Source organism: Macaca thibetana, chromosome 1, assembly GCF_024542745.1.
Source record: "Macaca thibetana thibetana isolate TM-01 chromosome 1, ASM2454274v1, whole genome shotgun sequence".
Lineage (NCBI taxonomy): Eukaryota > Metazoa > Chordata > Mammalia > Primates > Cercopithecidae > Macaca > Macaca thibetana.
Genome location: NC_065578.1, coordinates 35,848,711 through 35,869,427, shown reverse-complemented (window position 1 = coordinate 35,869,427; position 20,717 = coordinate 35,848,711). Strand labels below are relative to the sequence as shown.

Here is a 20,717-nt window from a genome sequence, read left to right as displayed (position 1 = left end):
CCAGAAATTAAAGTAGTAATAACAGTAGCTACTGCCACTGAGATCTCACAGTAGGCCCAGCCTGTAGTAAATGCTGGGCCTCATTTAATCTTCGTGACAAATCCTGGGAGGCTGATACTCGAATTATTTCTACTTTCCATGTGTGGAAACTGAGTCCCAGAGCAGCTAAGTGGCTTGTCCAGGACGCCCAGCTGGAGGAGCCAGGTGATACCCAGGCCTGCCTTCCTCGAAGCCCCTGTTTTACGACAGTGGTTCTTAGACCTGGGTGTGCATTCAGATCACCTGGAAGACTTGTTGAAACACAGCTTGCAGGCAGGCCAGGCACAGTGGCTCACGCCTGTAATCCCAGCACTTTGGGAGGCCATGGTGAGCAGATCACGAGGTCAGGAGTTCAAGACCAGCCTGGTCAATATGGTGACACCCCATCTCTACTAAAAATACAAATTACAGGTGGCGCCGCACCTGTAATCCCAGTTACTGGGGAGGCTGAGGCAGAAGAATCGCTTGAACCCAGAGGCGGAGGTTGCAGTGAGCCGAGATCGCGCCACCGCATTCCAGCCTGGGTGACAGAGGGGTTGGGTGGGAAAGCCTTCTACCTCCTGGGCACTGCAGCCCTCCAGCACTCTCTCCCCTCCCCGCTGCCCAGCCCCCACCATGTCCCTCTTTGAGGTTGGAAACAGCCTTGTAGTGAAGAGACAGCGAGGGAGGAAAGGAGCTTCCCTCTTGGATGTTGCCAAGAGGGATGTTGGTTGACTTGCTTAAGAGGTCACTACTGTGTATTTAGAGTGAGGGGAAGACAACGGCATTATCAAAGGCATGTTGGGAGCGCTATGGGACTCTGTATGTGTTCCTGCCTATGAGTGAGTAGGTGAGGATGTGTATACATGCATGGCTTCACATGGACATGTAGCAGTATATAATATGTGGGAATGTGCATGTGTGTGTGTGTGCACACATGTGCCTGTGCACAACTCTGCCTGTGTGGGGACATGTGTGTATTTGTGCTTGGACATGTGTCTGCATCTATGTGTATGTGTGCTTGAACATATGGGTGATGCATGTCTGTGATCTGAGCACGTGGACACGTGCCAGTGAATGTGTACAAGTGTGTACCAGAAGGTCTACATGTATATGTGTACAGAGAAAATACATGTGTCTGTCTGCTTGGATATCCTCATGGGTATGTCTAGATAAGTGGAGGGCAGATGGGCCTGTGTGTGTGTAATGGCCTGCTTATGCATGATACATGTGTGTGTATACTAGCCTTTGTGCGTGTATGCCTGTGTAATGGCCTACGCATGCATGAATCTCTGTGTGTGTGTATAATGGCCTGTGCATACATATGTATCTGCGTGTGCATGTATAATGATCCATGCAAGTATATATGTCTGCATGTATGTGTGTATAATGGCCCGTGTATGCATATATGTCTCTGTATGGTGGTGGGGGGTCTGCGTATGTGTATAATGGTCCATGCATGCGTACGAATGTGTCTCTGGGCGTGTGTGTGTGCATAATGGACTGTGCATGCATATGTGTCTGCATGTGTGTGTGTGTGTGTGTGCGTGCACACACATGCTTGCCTGCTCATGCCTATCCCCAGGCTGTGGCCCAGCCCTTTGACTGTGCCAGAGCATCTCTCATGCATAACGCATGAGCCCATCTCTAAGCAGGGCTCCCGATCAAAGGGAAATGGCATAAATAAGCCTGGTGCAAGCTCATTGCTGCTGATTGGATGTCCTTGTCTCCCTCCATGCTAAGATGCTCAGATTGGCTTCCCAGAACCTAGTCCCAGCTCCCCACTGAGCTGCTGCCCTCAGCATCAAGCAGCACCTCCCGCAGCCTCCTCTGCCCTCACCCACCTTCCCTGCGAATGGCACAGTGAGGAGGGCAGAGGAGAGATACAAATGCTGTCACCTAGCTGGGATGCTGGGGCTTCATGGGCCCATGCTCACAGGAGTCTGTGGGTCAGAAACAACAACTCCACACCCCCTGCATAACCAACTCCACTTTATTGCTCTCCCTATGGTCAATTAATTCCTCTTTATGCCTGGCCACATTGTCTCCTGCCTTAATTCAAGTGAAGTTCTCCTTGCCCAGGTTCCCTGTCATCGGCAGCAGCAATGGGACTGTTACTTATGGGAGAAGAGCCTGAATATAGATACATTAACTTGCCCCAACCTGAGATGATGAGCTAGAAGCACCACTACCCCCTGCCCCCGCTGAAGGTCCCTGGATGAACCAATTGCCTGCCTTGCCACCCCCCTGCCCTCTGTAGTTGGACTTCCTAATTAGACCTTCCTCCAGACCAGGTGATAGCCTCCTGGTTAGCACAGAATGTTTGCAGGTTAGAGCTGGAAGGAGACCTGAGATTAACCTAGAGAAACAGGCCCAGCCCATTATCACACAGCAGATCAGTGGTGGAGCCGGTTACAAGGTCAGACATTCTGTCTTCACGCACAGTGCCCTCCCCTACATCCACTCTAGGGTCTTCTCCTTGAGAGGTGGTCCTCCCCTGCCCGTGAGAGTCTATGGCAAGGCTGCACTACTGTTGAACAGGAGGCAGCTCCCGGAGGAGCCATCAGATGTCTGGGAGACATTGGCAAAGTCAACAATAACAGTAACACTTAATGAACACTTACTTTGTGCCAGGCACCATTCCAAACACTTTACCTGTATTTGTTTGTTACATCCTCAATAACAGCCCTGGAAGGTAGATTATTATAATCATCTCCATTTGACACATGATGAAAGGAAGACCCAGAGAGGCTAACTGACTTGCCTAAAGTCCCACAGCTAGTGAAATGCAGAGCTGGAATTTGAACCCAAGCAGCCTGGCTCTAGTACCTATGCTCTTGGTCACTGTGTTCATATGGCTTCTCTAAGGACCCAGCCACAGTCCTCAGGAGGCAGTTGGGGAAAAGTGAAACCACAGTCAGTTGACCACATACCCAGCCCTGCACAGTCCTGGCACGTCGTAGTTGCTCTAATAATACATGTTGAATGGATGCTGTTGTTGAGTGAAAGGATGGGATTTAAAGATGGCAGTAGCCAAGTGGCACAAGTGCAGGAGACAATATCGAGGACTAAGAACCGAGTGGGCAGCCTGTATTGAAGGTCCAGAGTGCAGGACAGATGAACTTGATTTCTGTGGTTAGCATGTTCCTGGTTAAGCAGCACACAGTCTTAAAAAACTCCCTGACTGAGAGTAGAACTCACAAGGGAGAGAAAACCTGTTTCTGTCCAAAGACAACAGCAGCAGGAAGCGGGACGCTGGGCTCTCGGGGGTCTCTCGATCCCTCGCCCCCACCCTGCAGCCCCATCATTCCAAAGGAAATTTCATTTGAAGAGTTGTCAGGGAGTAGCAGACATCACAAACAGTGTCTCCTGTGTTGTCCTTCCTCCGTCTTGGAAGATAAAAATTAATTAGGAGATGAAAAAGGAGGCCTTTGAAAGCACTGTTTGGCTGTAAAAATATGTAGGCAAAATGTAAAGGAGAACATTGCGAAAGCGTGTTCTTTGCAGGGAAGGCCACACAGCTTTGATGAGAGAGGAAGTTGGAAGACAGCTTCTCCAACCACTTAGACCTTTTTCAGTGCTGGGGGTAAGGGAGCACATAACACGTGAGAGGGATAGTGGCTTAGGGAAGGAGTAGGAACTAGGGGCCCGAGAATGTCAGGTTACCTGGGCCCGTGGCCATTGTCAGGCCCCCCTCCTTGCACAGCTTCAGTCCTAGCATCTGACCTGGGCATGCTCTCAGAGAGGTCACCCGGCCCACCCCCTGCCTCCCAGCTACATGACAGACCCTTCCCTGAGCTGGAGGGCCTAGGAATATGCTCCCCAAACTCAGCTTCCAGCTTCTCCTGACCCATCTGCTGGCCTCTCTCACATACAGCCTTAGCCCTGCCTTCAAGCAGAAGCAGGTAGGGGGACCAAAACATAATGCCCAGGCAAAATTCAGTGTGGTGCCGCCTGTCGTCATCAAGTTACATCAGTTTTAAAGTCAGACAGACCGGGATTTGAGTCTGGGGTGATGTCTCTGCTGGTGACCTTAGCCAAGTCACTTCACTTCTCTGGGCTTCCATATGCTCCCCTGTATGACATAGATACTTATTTTCACCATGCAGCAATTGGCAAGAGGGTTCAGTGAGCTCCTGTATGTACAGTGGTTAGCTCAGAGCCAGGCATACAGGAGGACTTAGGTCAAAGGCTTTCTCTTCTGCAGAGCCCTCCGGTTGGCTGAACACAAGCCAGAGAAGCAGGCTGGACACTTTCCTCTTGCCCCGAAGTTCCCTCCTGGGGCAGATTACTTAACTAGAGCACACTGGAGATGACCAGCTAATGGGCACCCACTTTGTGGAGCTCTTGAGATTATTAAATGGGATAATTCGTGTATTTACCTCACAGCATTACCTGGCACAAAGTAGGCATGCAGTGAATGCTAACTTTTTATTGTTTATTGTTGCAGACTGGTGATATACAGGCCTGTGCAGCCCATAGACATGATTTGGAGGGGCCACACATTGCTTATTAATATATGCATATTTTTTAAAAGCATCAATTGCAGGAGTTCTCAGCAGCTGAGAGGCAATGTTTATCTCCAGTTTACAGACTCCCACCCAGCCTTCTTTAGTTACTTCAATACCCAGCCTGGCCCCTGTCGGCATTTGAGTTTTTACCCCGTAAAGTGCCGTAGCCACTCAGCACTATAGAGAATTTTCTCCCCAGTTTCTAGATGAGAAAACTGGGCCTTAAGGAGAATTAAGGAGGCTTAAAGGAAAAGAGTGACTCCGGCCACCTATGGAGCCTTAGAGGCGGGCTCTGTATTCAACACTTCACACCCTTTGTCTTGTTCAATGTTCACGATCACCCTAAGTAGCAGGTACTCTTACAACACCCGTTTTACAGATACGGAAAGTGAAGCTCAGAGAGGTGACGTCGCTTGTCTGTGGTCACAGAAGGAGCAGGCATTTGAGTCCAAGCTGGTGTGACCCCAGAGTGTAGTAGAGCTGACCCCTCTCACTACCTCCACCCCCAGCCTGCAGTCCCCCACAAGCAAGCCTCAGGCATGTGCAGCCAACAGGGTCCGCTGCCAGGATCGGGGGTGAGCAAAGAGCTAGACTGTCCTTACCAGGGGGACTGTAGCAGCGGGCAGAGGCAGTGGACTCCAAAGAGGCCTCCTGTCTCCATAGAAATGACCCAAGAGAAATGATTAACTGCTCAAGTCCATGGATCCAGTAAGGCCAAAGATTACACACTCAGAGATAAGAAAGCCATTTAATATGGAAAAAGGTCTCCTTTCCAGGATGGAAAACACCCAAGGTCTTGTATGCAATCCCATCGCTACTGCATCTCTGCACACATTCCCTGAAACTCAGCTCCCTTTTGAATTGCTATATATATATGTAGACTTATATACATTCTCTTGTACAGAAATGTTAAATTCTCAAGATTAAGTATCTTCAGTCAGGGAAAATCAATTTGCTTCTTTGAGGAGGCTGGAATTGAAAGTCGTGAGCCTGGAATTTACTTTCTTGCCAATTTTACTGATAAAAAAAGCATCTCTGTCCTGGCACACCGCCGTGTATTGGTTGTTCCAGATGATTCCATTAGTTGATTTGGGTGACTAGCCCTGAAACAATCCTTAGTAAGGTTCTCTCCAGGGCCAGGACAGGCAGGACGACACAGGAGCTGTAGGTATGTGGGACTTTATTCCCTGGGGTGGTGATGATAGCTGTGGCCAGTGATGACAACTCAGGCCTGTGATGGCAACTCTTCCAGAGATGGGAGAGAGGAACCTGGGGGTCCATGAAGGGCCCTGGATTTATCTATCCCTGCTTAGATATGCCAGAAGGAACCCTTTCAGGGTTGTGCCCCAGAATCACTGAACTACTCAAGGACAGAAGGACAGCACTTAAGGGGAAGCAGAGACCATGTGCAGATGAGGTTGAGAATGGGGGCCCCAAGGTAGAAGACGAGGGCAGTGGGGACCATTCTAGGAAAGCAGATTTCAGACACATCTACCTGAAGGTGATGGAGATAATAATTTAGTTGGTACTGGAGCCAGGAGTCTCTTAAAATTAACGTCACAGCCAGCTTCATGCCTTGTTTTCACCTTCCATCTCCACTGGCCCAAGCTCTCTGTTGTCCTTTCCCATCTTCCTCATTCAGTTCCTTTACCCACTGGTGCCTTTCTTGTGTCTTTCCTCAGAGCCCATCTGCCTCAACACTCCCTTCAGCCCCCAACCGAATTTTCTGTCTCCATCTATGGTGTTGTGTTACTGGAAAGAGCATATGGTTTGGTGTCAGGCAGGCCTGTATATAAGAGGAATAAAGTGTTGGGGTATGGGGAGGATACAAGGAGGAGTTTAGAGAAAGAGAAGTTCTTAACCCATTCTGAGACAGAAGGAGTAGGTGGGGCTTCCTGAGTGATTCATTGTCAAGTTACTTTTCTAAGGACTTGAGATTTATTGGATGGATGACTGAGAGGGTGGGTGACATGGGAGAGTGAGTGGGTAAGATGGGTGAGGAGGAGAAAGGGATGGATGATTGGGGGATGGATAGGTAGGTAAGAGAACAGATGGATGGATGGATAGATAGATGGTTGGATAGATGGTTAAATGGATGGATAGATAAGTAATAGGTGGATAGTCAGAGTAGTTGAATTAACTAGTGTGTAGATGGTATGGATGGTAGCATGATCAGATATGTTAGTGGATGGGTGGGTGAGTGGTTGGATGGATGGATGATGGGTGGGTGGATGGGTAGGTGGGTGGATGTGTAGGTGGGTGGATGGATGGATGGATGGATGGATGGATGGATGGATGGATGGATCTATGGGTGAATGGATGGGTTGACGGGTGGATGGAAGGATAGATTAGATGGGCAGATACATTAGGAGGTCTGATTGCTTCATCTACCTTTGGTTCTCACCTCTAGTAGAAGAGGGAGAATTGGGAAAGCAGAAGAGACAAGGATGGAAAGGAGCTGAAGAGCCGCAATCACTGGAGCCAGAAAAGTATTTAGGTTCCAATAACCAGGATGGTAGAGTATCGGGAACATGTGTATCTGGCAAAGCAGGGATGACTGGACTAGGATACTTTGATTACAGGAATAGTTGGAATTGATGATTATTTGAAAAAGCAACTATATTGGGAGCAGAAGTCGCTTATGTGAGTATGTGGTTGAAAGGGTGTATAAGTTATCTATTGCTGCATACCAAATTACCTGAAACTTCATGTTTTAAAAGAACATTTGCTGTCTCACAGCTTGTGGGTCAGGAATCCAGGCAGTTTCACTGAGCCCTCTGGCTCAGGGTCCCTCATGGGGCTGTAGTCAAGGTGTTGGCTAATGCTACAGTTATTTTAAGGCATGTTTTCCAAGCTCACTGCATGCTTGTTGGCAGGACTCAGCTCCTCCCAGGTGATTGAACTAAAGGCTTCAGTTTTTCACTGATAGCTGGCCAGAGGCTGCCCTCTGTTTCTTGTCCTGGGAACCTCTCCATAGGGCAACTCACAACATGGCAGCCAGCTTCCATCAGAGTGAGACGAGCCAGAGAGAGTACCAGTCACAGTCTCTTGTAACCTAATTTTGGACATGACATCCCATCACTTTTGTGGGGAGTTAAAAGCAAGTCACTAGTTTCAGTCCACATTCAAGAAGAGGGGATTACACAAAGGTATGAATACCAGAGATGGGGATCACTAGGAGCTTTCTACAACAGGAGAATCTGGGGAGACGGCGAAATTGGAGGTGGAAGAATCTGCTTATCGGAAATTTTCCAGAAAATAAGAAACAACTGGGGAGGCAGAAGAGCTGAACATCAGGAAGATTTTTAAGGGCAAGAATATTGAGTGGGGCACAACCTGGGCCACAGGAAGCACTGAGGTGGAAGAATAGCTGGGGAGGTGGAAGAATAGCTGGGGAGGTGGGAGAGCAGAGAGCACAAAAGGCTTAGAGGCAGGGATTGCAGAGGTAAGAGAGTCCTGCGGAGCTGGAGTAGCTGGAGAGCAGCAATGGCTGAAAGAAGGGCAGGCTGAGGACCAGGAGGGGCTGGGAGAGGCCAGTGAAAGCTGCAGGCATCTGGGCCCTTTCATGCCTTTGGCTTTGGGGCAGGTAAATTTGTAGGTTGGAGAGTGACTGCTTATCTGTGAAGGTGCCCCCAGCCCTGTTCCCAGAGGAGGCATCACTGGCACTCAGCTGACAATGGTGCTCAGATGTAATTCCAAGGAGTCCTGCCTGTGGCTTTGGGGCCCCTTCCTGTTCCCACTGCTCTTCCTCAGGACATGTTTGGGTCTCTAGAAGCCAGTTTAGGAGGGCACAGCCCTTGCCAGAGCTAGGAAGCACCAGGAGAATAGAAAGTACACTTTCCTCCCAGGCTCCACAGCCCCCTCCCAGCAGGCACGGCTTCTTCCCCATCCTCCTGCCCATGCCCCAGTCCTGCGCCAGCCTTTTCAAGTGCACCCATGCCATCAGGCACACTGGAGCTGGGCCGGGTGCCAGTCAGACAGGCTGACATCACAGACAGGCACAGCTAGACTTGGAAGCAGCCGGGCTCAGTGGGGCCTACAGAGCCACCTGTTCCCCTGAGATCAGCCAGGGCAGGGTTGACCCCTGCTGGGAGCAGGCAGTTGGCAAAGCACTAAGTTCCCAAGAAATCTCATGAATGCCATGCACCCTGGTCTGCAGTCTCCCCAGGCAGCAAGGGACACTCAGCCCTTGCCTTCCTCTCTCCTGGCCCCAGTAACCTCTCTGTGTCTCCCCAGGGCAGGCATAGCATCCTACCCCCTGGACCTGGTCTTAGGGATTCTGGTTTGCTCATGCAACAGTGTCCAGCCCAGGACCCTACAACCCTGAGCGCTGGTGCAGCTAAAGGGGGCTTGCAGACCACCTCCTCTGACTGCTCTTACTTTTTTCCCCCTCTGCAATTTGCACCCTGTTCCTTCCTCACAGTAATGAAGTAGAACATGTTTGAGGCAAAATCTTCCCCTGAAACAGGACATAAAAGAGGCCTCCATTGGTTGAAGCGAAAGGGGAGGCCCAGGACCCACTCATCTTTGCCCCAGTGAGCAGCCGTCTCTCTCCCTCCACCCTCACAGTGGTTTCTGTGAGGCAGGGCAGCTGAGGGGTTAGGGGTATGGACTCCGGAGCCAGATGGCCTGAGTTTGAAGCCTGACTTTGCTACTTAGTGCCTGGGTAAACTTAGGCAAGTGACTTAGCTGTGCCTCAGTCTTTTTATCTGTAAAATGGAGCTCATGATGGTACCTGCCTCCTGTGATCGCTGTGAAGAATCAACGAGTTAATGCAGGTAGAGCACTTAGAACAAAGCCTGAACGTGCTAACTTTTAATAAATTTTAGAGAAAGAAAATCCATGTTTAAAGTCAGTTTGAAGACCACTCGTGCCATGGTCAGGGTTTCCAGGAAGCAGGCCTGAGTCTGCATTTCTGCTTTATCCCTCGCCGGCTGTGTGTTTGGGGACCTTTGCTCCCAGGGCCTCAATTTCTATATCGGAGCACCGTGTAGCACTCCCTTTCTCTGAAGACTGTAGACCGAGTTCAAGGCCCCAACCCCCGTTGAGCAGGATATGCAGTGCTTGGTCCCTGGTGTGGCTAGTAACAGTGTGTGCATCACCCCTTCCCTCGCGGCCCAGAAATCCAAGATCTCCACCTTCGAGAAGATGTGGGCCTTCATGAGCAGCAAGCCCTCGGCGCTGGTGAAGAACAACGAGGAGGGCATCCAGAGGGCCCTGACGGCCGACTACGCGCTGCTCATGGAGTCCACCACCATCGAGTACGTCACGCAGAGGAACTGCAACCTCACCCAGATTGGGGGACTCATTGACTCCAAGGGCTACGGCATCGGCACGCCCATGGGTGAGCAAGGGGCTGCGTGTGGGAGGGGCAGGGATGTGGGCAGAGGGGGAGCTCCACCCCCGTGTCCACTCACGCTCCCTCTCGCAGCTCATTCCATGGGGCTGATAAAGGTGACATTTTCTTTTTCTCCCTTTTCTTTTCTTTTTTTTTTTTTTTTTTTTTTTTTTTTTTTAAGGCGGAGTTTCACTCTTGTTGCCCAGGCTGGAGTGCAGTGGCATGACCTTGGTTCACCGCAACCTCCGCCTCCTGGGTTCAAGTGATTCTCCTGCCTCAACCTCCCGAGTATCTGGGATTACAGGCATGCGCCACCATGCCTGGCTAATTTTGTATTTTTAGTAGAGATGGGGTTTCTCCATGTTGGTCGGGCTGGTCTTGAACTCCCGACCTCAGGTGATCTGCCCGCCTTGGCCGCCCGAAGTGCTGGAATTACAAGTGTGAGCCACCGCGCCCGGACATAGGTGACATTTTCTCAGCCCGGAAGCAGAGGGATGGAGCTGCATGCCTTTTGAGGGTGGCCCTGACCTAAGCAATGAGAGCTGGGACAGACACAAGGTTCAGGGACAGTTCCCAGAGGCCGTTCCTGCCTTCCCTCTCCTGCCCCTGCTGACGCAGCTCAGGGGCACTGGGCCTTCAGGGAGCCCACAGGGACTGATACACAATGGGTACGACCTCCCTGCTCAAACAGGACATTTCCACCCACCCAGATACCATGTGTTGATTTAAAGAGGACTCACAGGGATAGGGCCCCCCTTTTATGAGCTGATCCAGAGGGCTAGTGGTGGTGGCCTGACCAGGGTGTTGGCAGGGCCAAACACAGCATGGGCCACATGCCACTGATGGCTAGGGGTCCCTTCTCCCTGCTCAGGCTCCCCATACCGGGACAAGATCACCATCGCCATCCTGCAGCTTCAGGAGGAGGACAAGCTGCACATCATGAAGGAGAAATGGTGGCGGGGCAGTGGGTGCCCTGAGGAGGAAAACAAAGAGGCCAGCGCCCTGGGGATCCAGAAGATCGGGGGCATCTTCATTGTCCTGGCCGCCGGGCTGGTCCTCTCTGTGCTGGTGGCCGTGGGCGAGTTTGTGTACAAGCTCCGCAAAACAGCAGAGAGAGAGCAGGTAAGTCTTAGAGCTTGGAGCCTGCACAGGACGTGGAAGGAGATCCACGCTGACTTCACCCCTCTATGTGCCAGGCACACAATAGTGTCTCATCGCAGCCTCACAACAGCTCACCCTGTATCCAGTGGGCCAGCAAGCCCTGCCACTCTACCTCTGTCCTGACCTAGCACTTTTTTCCATCGCTGTTGCCCCACCCCAGGCCAAGCCCCATCACCTCCTGCCTGGATTATGCCGCAGCCTTCAAACTGGCCTTCCAGCCTCCACGGTTCCCCAGCACCATCCATAATTCACACAGCAACCGGTGCCTTGTTTAAAACTTAACTCAAACCATATCATTTTCCTGCATAAAACCCTCCAGGGTAATTGTTGAAGGTGGGTGATGGTTGCATAGTGGTTCATTATACCGTTCTCTCTACCTTTGCATATATTTGGAAATTTCCATAATCAAAAGTTTAAAAAGGAAAAGTTAACAGGGTTGGCCCAAGCATATAGACAGTAGAACTAGGCTCAAGCCTTCTGATTAATTCAAGCATGGTCGGGCAGTAGTTCTGGGTCCCAGTAGCAAATTAGAATCACAGGGAGAAAGTTTTCAAGTGCTAATGCTCTGGACTCACTCCCAGAGACTCTCTGTTTTAATTGGTCTGTGGTGGAGCCAGCATTGTGCTTTTACAAAAGCCTGCAGGGTGATTTAAATGTGTGCCTGAGTTAAGGGCTGCTGGGTGGGTGGGTGGGGGGGGGGGGGGGTGGAAGCACAACTCACAGAGAAGTTCAAAGAGATTGCAGTTAAATTATATATAGAGGGGCCCATTATAAACAAGCAACTTACATATCCGTAAAAAACGAAATGGAATCCTCTATAACCAGCAAGCCTCAGTCAACAAAGAGGAGGGGAAAAGATAATACTCGATGTTGGAATTTGCAAGGGTGGAAGGGAAGGGACACTGTCCAGCATTGCTGAGGGAAGTCTATGCAGGTACTTTTCTGGAAGGCAACTTATGTTCAGAGTCTTCCACAGTATCCATATATTTTGGCCTATCAATTTCCACTTTTAGAAATGTACCATGTGTAAGTGGTCAAAGATAGACACGGTTTTATTTACAAGGAAATTTGCTGAAGTGTAAATTATAACACGAAAAGATGGCAGGGAGGGGTAAACACCTAAATGTCTAACAACAGAGAATGGTTCTCTGTTGATACAAAATTATGATACATCAAAAAAGAACAACAACCAAATTCTCTGAGAATTCCCATTACAGTTAAAAGGAGCTCCCGGCCGGGCGCGGTGGCTCACGTTTGTAATCCCAACACTTTGGGAGGCCGAGCCGAGCGGATCACAAAGTCAAGAGATCAAGACCATCCTGGCCAACACTGTGAAACCCCGTCACTACTAAAAACACAAAAATTAGCTGGGCATGGTGGCTTGCACCTGTAATCCCAGCTACTCAGGAGGCTGAGGCAGGAGAATCGCTTGAACCCAGGAGGCGGAGGTTGCAGTGAGCCAAGATTGGGCCACTGCACTCCAACCTGGAGACAGAGATTTCATCTCAAAAACACAGGAGCTACTCATTCCACCAAAAAGCCTAAAGGATCTATCTACTCCACTTCTCTGACCACCTCCTTCCCTCACTCTCTTCCCCTACTCTGCTCCACACACACTGGCCTCTTGTTCAGTCCTGAACACACCAAGCACATTTCTGCCTTAGGCCCTTTGCACATGCTGCTCCTGGAATGCTCCTCCCTCAGAGGGTATGTTCTTGACATCTTCTGGCCATTCTTGTGTCAGTTCCAATGTTACCTCCTCAAGTAGCCTTCATTACCTGCCCCCATTCCTAGCCCCTCTCTATCCCATTTCACTGCTTGATTCTCTTCCTAATAGCTATCACTGTCTGAAAGTATTTATTTGTTCACGTGTTCATTATCTGTTCCCTCCCATTGTTAGACTGCAAGCTCCCTGAGTGGGCTGCCACCTCATCCATCTTCTTCACTGCTGCATGCCTAACGCCTGGAGCAGTGCCTGGCACATAGTAGGGTCGCATTAAATATTTGTGGAATGAAGAAAAGGAGGCAAGGAGGGATGACGTTCTGCATGTAGTAGGTGAGGAAAGGGAAGCCTGAAGGGGTCACAGCTGGTAGGAGGCAGAGCAAGAATTCAAAGCCTAGTCCCCTGCACACAAGTGACCTGGTGCTAGTGCCCTGGCTCACTGGGTAAGTTGAGCTATCAACAGCCCCCACTGCCTTCCATGCAAGCTGCAGAACAACCTCTGGAAGCCACCATCATCAGATACCTGTGGGAAATGCTGCGCTCCTGCTGTCCCTCTTGGCTCTGTGCAGGGGCCCAGGCCAGAAGGAGGTCCCTGACACCCAACAGCCCTACAGGGACCTGCCTCCCAGTTTCCCACCTCAAGAAACATGTGCTGAACTTCCCTGAGTGAGAAGATACTGATTCTTCCCCTTAGTTGGAAGCCCTTCCAGGAGAAAGTTTATCCATTCATTCGTCAAATGTTTCTTCAGTCCTGACCCTGGGCCAGAGCTAGTGCTTTGGTCAGGGCTCGGGAGTTGGGCTCATGGGGATAAAACTGGCTGGTTCCTGCCCTCTGAGTCCAGTGAAGAAAAACGGCACAGGTAAACCAGAGCTCCTCAGACGTTAATGTGCATGCCATTTAGAACCTCAGTTTGCTCATGTGTAAGTGAGGTTAAGATGATGCCTCACCTACCTTAGTCTCCAAATAAGAATGTCAGGTTTCGTAGACTGCTGCACAAACTAATCACCTTACAGGTGGCAGAGGGATGGGTGGGGTGAAGGTATGAGAAAGATGGGTAGCCTTAGCACAGACTCTGGGAGGAAGGGGCAGAACTGGCTGGAGTTACAGGGCCGGGCATCACTCTGTGCCCCTATTCCGACCCCTCTCCTCCACCCTTCTGCAGCGTTCCTTCTGCAGCACCGTGGCCGATGAGATCCGTTTCTCCCTCACCTGCCAACGTCGAGTCAAGCACAAGCCGCAGCCTCCCATGATGGTCAAGACTGACGCCGTCATCAACATGCACACATTCAATGACCGCCGGCTTCCCGGCAAGGACAGCATGGCCTGCAGCACATCCTTAGCCCCTGTGTTCCCCTAGGCACAGCTGGGGTGGGGACCACAGGCCTGGGGGCTGGGCAGAGGAAAGCAAAGGAGATTGGAAGGAACGTCCCCTGTCCTCACACTGGGCTTGGGGACCAGAGCTGCCACCTGCCTGTTGGGCCAGAAGCCTCCTGCCCTTACCTGCCAGGAAGCCAACAGGCTCTCAGCCAGCTGCTTGGGCTTCGTCCTCCTCAGATCTTCTGTGGGTTTCTAAAGCTGCCAGCCGAGATAGCCAAGGCCAAAGGAAGCACATGCCTCTCTCAGGCCAAACTCACCCGCCCCTCTACTCTCCTCCAGAGTCAGAAGTTTCTGCCATGGCCCTGCAGAGGCCACAGAAAATGGAAGACATCTCTTATGTTACCATTTCTTCCCCAAGAGCCCAGGCCTCCATCAGTTGACCATGAGGCCAGAGACACAAGCCTTTGGCGCCTTAAGGAAGTTCTAGCATGGCTGCCAATGGGAGTTCATGGTGAGGGATGCCCATCCCATATGCCTTGGCAGAAGGAAGACTTCATCCCTCTGGGGCTGTTCACATGGTCCTGATCTTCTGGACTTGGCACCACCCCTGGCAGCCCCTGTTTTGGCAGAGTTGAAGACAGAGTCACACGGGGAAAAGAGGAGCTTGGGGTATGGGAGAGAAGAGAATGCACAAACAGAAGTCGCCATTTTGGATTCTTATGGACAATGACCCAGTGGTTCCTAATGCTCTAGGAGGTCTCTAAGAATATAAGTGGGGAGTGGCCACAGAAAATTCTTCTCGGCTTTCTGGCCAGAGGAGAGAAGACCCCCTGAATCTCTAACAAAGGATGCCCAAAGACTCAGCCGATATTTGAAGCCCAGCAGAGGAAAAGCAGATTCAACGGAAGTCCCACCGGCTCTTGTGCCAATGGATCTCACCTTCCTGGTTAGCAAGTTGTTATCTAAACCCTGTTCGCATTTGGAAACCTGGGCTCTTTGCCATCTTCTCATCAACAATTCCCCATTCCTAGCTGGTTACCCTTGGCCTTCCTCTGTCTTTTTGAAAGAAAAGAGTTGATTGAAGTGAAAGTCAAGTTGCCCCTCCTCAAAAAGGAGTCAGTGTCCTACTACACAGGCTAACTTGGGGCTAGGTGGGGGAAACCAGAAGGGACCAAAAGAGCTTCTGGTCTCCTAGACTTACCAAATGTAGAGATGCTCCCCAGAAAAAGAAAGTTTCTAGGGACATAATATCATAGCTGGCAGAGGCCCCAAGGGTGGGGAGGAAGAAGCTGCCTCCTGGAGAATTAACCAAAGACCCCACACAGAGACACGAGGCCATCCTGGCCCCTTGTCTGTTGTCCAGAGCAACTGTGACCTTGTGGGGCTTGGGGAAGACAGCAGAGAAGTAGCAGCAGGTTGGGGACCAGCCAGGGGGTGGACCAGATGATCTATGAGTTCCAGCTTGCTGTGACGAATGCTCTAGAGGTCTGTAACTTTAAGAGTCTTGGAAAAGAATGAGACATGAAGGATTAGGAACAAAGTGTCCTTAAAGAGAACACGATGGGCCAGCAGGTTTGCCATGGCCAAGGATGGAGGGCAGGCTTTGAACAGTGCAGGGAGGTTCTGGGGATTCTGGATGAGAACTGGGGTACACCAGCCACTCCACTCCCACCTCTGTCCCGTGCTGCTTGGGAAGCCTGGTTAGGGAAGAGCTACATTTGGATCTCAAGGGCTTTCTCATCTGGGTGAAGGGTAATCTCTAGCAAAGCAGGAGACCACAGTGGGCTCATGTGATAAACACTGTCCCTCTTCCTGACTGTGAACTGCAGGGCCAAACCAGCGGGTGCCCAAAATCCCAGCAGTTCTGGCTGGCTATGTACATTGGACGAGGGAGAGGAGGGCTAGACACACACCAAAGCCCCATGCATGTAATGTTAGGAAAAGCCATGCTGTCATAAGCTTCAGGGTACCGAGGGCGTGTGCATGTGTGTCTGTGTCTTTGTGTTTGTATGTGTGAATTTCAGGGGCTGGGGCACAGGACAGATCTGGACATATAACATAGTCCAGGCCATGAAATAATAGGTGAATCCTTGGGGATCTGATGTGTGCATATGCGTGTGTATGTGTATCTGAGTGAGTTGGGGACGAGGGAGACAATCTGGGTGAGCAGCAAGGCCCCATATATGTAAAAACCAGAGAAGCCATGTCATGTTGGGGCCCTGGTGAGTATGCATATGTAAGCATGCATGCACACGTGTGTGCATGCTGGTGTGTGTGTGTGCATATGTACACTGAATGGCATAGGATGAAGGACAGGATCATAACTGCAGCTAGCCAAATATGCATAAAAGGAGAAGCCATGTCACTAAGGGGTCCGTGTGCGAGTGCATGTGCACACATGTGTACAGGCATGTGTGCACAGTAGGAAGCAGGGGGAAGGCCAGGACCAGAGAGTTGTGTGACATGGGTCAATGCGTGCTGTAGACAAGAAGTCATGTGGAGTTGAAGTTTCCGAGTGTATGCGGGACACACACATATGTTCCAGGTCACGGTGGAAGCAGAGACAGACAATCAGGAAGGCCAGGCACCAGGGTCTGTTTGCACTTCTGTCATGGGAGAGATCATTTGTCACAGAGAGTCACCAAGGTTGCATGGGCACACTTGCCAGGAGATGGGGGCGCAACCCTTCGGGGGCTCATGGTGCTGATGCCTTTGCTGTAGACATCATGTCCTGTTTGAAGGGAAAACTTTTTTTTGTAATTCCCAGGTAACAGGATTCTAATGAAGGTATTTGCCAATTTGCTGTCAGCAAACACAATCATTAACCACCGTCTTATTTTGTCCAGTACAGTTTCATAGCACGTGCCTCATTCTTGCTCTTGTCTCACACATGTGTTGTGTGCGTGATGCTACATGAGCATGTTCTTCTGAGGCTATGCATATATGTGGATTGTGACAGGAGGAAGAAGTGGTGAGAATTTTTATAAAAGGAACAAAGAATAGTGGATAAATAGAGGCACAATTCAATTAGAGAAATCCCCCAAAAGGTACGGACTGGTCTTTAGACTCCTGTGTGGAAGCAGGAGGGCACGCTGCCTCATCTCCTCTCCCGTGCAAGCCTGGCATCCTGAGGTTCAAGTGTTGTCAGTGTGGCTGTTATTCGACTTCTGGTCAATGTCCTGCGTTTGTCCTACAGACCAGCCTAGTATTAAAAGTGCAGTGGGGACCACTGCTGCCCAAGCATGAGCTCTGTCCGGGGGGACTGAAAGTGATGCTACATCTGTGAGGGGGAACGGAGTAGGAAAGTGTTTCCAGTGAGGCAGATCTGGTGTTTTTTTAAGTTTAGGTCTGTCCTGCCAGTGGGCATGGAGCTGAGCTGGGGCAGGTGCATACGTGTGTGTATGTGTGTGTATGCACGTGTAGTGTGTGTGCACACACAGGCACTGAGAGGTGATGGGAAACGTGAAAGCTTGTTTGGATGGAGCATAAGATGGAATCTGCCTGAACAGATACTGGACTGCCCCTGCGTGGTGCCACATGCCAGCCCTGAACAGAAGAATGTCCCCACCTCATCCCCAAATGCCAGTGCCTCCTCTCCACCTGCTCAAGCTGGCCAAGTTGAGGGGCAGTGGTAAGAAGACACTGACCCCACCACCCCTGCTGAGGCCCTGAGGCTTAAGGACAGTGAGCCCTCCCGATCACTCTCCACTTGTCCTGCTGCTGGTTTCTCTGCTCTGGACAGAAGAAAATCCTGAGAGCGTTGTCAGTGTTCAGGTGGCCCCATGCTGCAAGAGTCTCTCGAGAGGGGAGATGCCACCTTGGCCAATGTGCTGACTTTGAGTGTCTGAGGGGTAAGAGGGCCACCCCCTCCTCACAGCCAAGACTCTGTCTAAGCTGGAAGCACAATCTGGCTCCACCCCCAATCCCTGCCATGCCCCAGGCCCTGGAAAATGGGAATCCTGGCCCAGGCCAGGGGAAAGGGCCAAACGGGTTAGAAATTGCTCCCTCTCCACCAGGTGTGCGCTCACCAAGAACAATCAAAAGCTCCCTTTCTGCCTACTTTTCCAGGGATGGTGGGTCTGTGGGGTGGGTCACAGCTTCCGCTTCGTCACTCAGCTTGAAGTTGGTCCCTCCCTGACCCACTCCCAGCTACATGCACAAACATCTGAAAGTAGGCTGGCCTCTGTGGCTCACATCTGGAATGTTCCTGTGTGGATACCCATCTGCAAAGGGGCTAGAGGTTTGAACAAACAGCTGCATGGACTTATCATCTGGGATGGGCCCAGCCCCATGGACAGATACAAGAAATAAGCCCAACTCTGTGGGCAGGTCTCTGGATTAGACACATCTGGAAGTTGCAGGTCAGGTGGACACATCTGGAAGGGGCCCGGCTGCTGGCCACCATGGAAGGGCCGTGCCCTCTGTCCCCATGGCAGTTTAAAGCAAGCCCTCCCTTCAGTCCTGAATTTGCCCTGGAGTTAAAATTTCAGAGCTGAGGTCGTACATGAAGTCACAAAACTTTTAGGTAGAAGGTTAATGTTCTGTACAATATATATATGAATGTAAAATATATATATATACTGTATATATATATATATGCACAGTGTATATATGACCTGTAGCCCATGTGTATACAACCCTTTCTTGCACGTCTGCACACAGAGTGTACATAACCCAGCCAGCATGGGTGGGGACCAGGTGAGAGATGGGGGCTGCAGCAGCAAAGTCTGGGACGGAGGTCTCAGAGAGCCCCTTGGGGTGAGGAAGGCCCTCCACACATCAGAGCTCCAGACCCTGAAGAAGAGGGCAGAGCTCCATGGTGCTGCCAGGTGAGTCCTGCACCGCCAGGGCCTCCTGTGGGAGGGGCAGGATTGGCCAACGGACCTCATCTCCATCCGAGCCTGTCTGAGGCAGGACAGCCGGGTGTGTCTGAGAAGCAATGTCATGCTAGTACTCAGCCCCTGTGCCAATATTACATTCTAGTTCCGGGGCAGTTCATCAGGAGCAGAAGAGCTGGGAAAGAGCAGACCACTCCCCAGGCGTGTTCTCACACCTGCCTGCAGAATCGCAGGTAGGTTTCAGGCTCCACCTAGGATACCCTAGAAGGTGGGGCTAGTCTCGGTAGCAAAAGCCTCTGCCTCTGATTCTCACCCACTTGCAGAAGCAGTCACAACTTGCACACAACACAGCTCACAGCTAGGGAAAGCACCTGTTAAAGAGAATGCCCCCAGGGCATGGCCAGCATGCTGATACAGTGTTCCCATGCCCCTGTTATTGATCCTGTCCTCCTGCCTTCTAGAACAGTGGACCTCACATCACCTCCCAGATTGTCTCCATTTTATGAATCAAAACTCTGAGGCCTCCAGACATGAAGAAGCAGCCATAGATTCAGTCAAATGCCAGCCAAGGGTTTGCCTCACCTCAGACAACCTCCCCAGCCCCATTTGACCCAGAGACCAGCTGCCAGGGAGTGACCTCAGAGCCAGAGAGGTGAAAGATGAGAGGCAAGAAGGTAGCTCCTAGCCTAGCACGGGCCAGGCTCCATCTATCTGCCCTTCTGTCCCCTGCGGCATCCTGGCAGGGCAGCTGGCAGAGTGCCCCCTCCCCAGGAGGCTGCAGACCTCTGTCCCTGGCTCACCCAGATCGGTCTGTTCTCTGCAGTTCCATTCCTTTAGCCTCTTTTGCAGGTCTGAGCATCTCTGGAGCATGCAGGGGAGGAGATATCTGAAGTGGGCTTCCGTGCAGTCAGCAGCCTGCCCCAGCTTCGGCCTCGGGTGTCAGGCTGGTCTGCACTGAACTCTGGGTCTGCCTCTGGGGCCCTGACCAAGCACGCCTGACTCCAGCCCCATGAGGAGCATCCCATCTTGGTTCCATAGGAATCATGGGCCCTCTTACCACTGTGCGTCAAGCCCCCATCCCATCTCTGCCTGGGCCGACTTCCTGGTTGGGCCTCCCATGGTAGGGGCCTCAGTTCCCAGGCTCTGGGCTGAGCCCCCAGGCAGCACCATGGGCCTCTGAGACCCTAGACCTGTCCCACCACCCAGACCAGAGTGCCTGGAAGCCCCCTACTCCCACTCAACATGGTTCCCACACACTGGTCTCTGGGCCATTCAGGGGATGCCCTTTGTGGACATGCAGAATTTCTATGAATATAGTTTTTTGTAAACATTTTGTAACAATTTGGGTTTCATAGTAACTGTGTTACTTGCCAATCATTCTAGGCTGATGTAAATAAATTTCCAAACAAATCCGATTATTTTCCTTTTTAAGACACTGTGATATATCAAAGTGCACAGTTTGCTGTATGAAGTAATATGGTTTTAAATTTTAAATAAAATGTTTCTAGAAAACAGGGCTCCCTTGAGGTGTGTTTTCTGTTTCTCTTCTCTCCTTAGAACCAGAAGGTGCTGGACGATGAACTTTTGTCATCTTCCCCCAGGGATGACTGTGTCCCAGGCAAGAGACACTGGTGCCCAGCAGGCGGGTGGCTCCGGCCAGCCTCCTGGTTCAGACATTGAGGATGTAGGGTCTGTCCTTGGGACTGTCTGACCTCTATCTTCCCTTCCCTTGGCAACACCCCTCCCCAACTCATCTCCATCCACAAACTCCCTTGGGAGTTGCCACATACTTATTCATGTGGCCCCGTCC

General features: G+C 51.1%; 2 protein-coding genes across 3 annotated transcripts in view; both read left to right on the top strand.

The window, feature by feature from the left end:
* The window catches only part of GRIK3 (glutamate ionotropic receptor kainate type subunit 3), a 239,112-nt gene extending 218,691 nt beyond the window's left edge, over positions 1-20,421 (top strand). Inside the window, exons 14-16 of the mRNA XM_050798039.1 lie at positions 9,651-9,873; positions 10,739-10,989; positions 13,915-20,421. Coding sequence (XP_050653996.1) covers positions 9,651-9,873; positions 10,739-10,989; positions 13,915-14,109 — 669 coding nt within the window. The 3' untranslated portion in view covers positions 14,110-20,421. The remainder of the gene's footprint in view (positions 1-9,650; positions 9,874-10,738; positions 10,990-13,914) is intronic.
* MRPS15 (mitochondrial ribosomal protein S15) overlaps positions 1-20,717 on the top strand; it is a 602,556-nt gene that overhangs the window by 240,643 nt on the left and 341,196 nt on the right. The gene's annotated exons all lie outside the window — the stretch shown is intronic.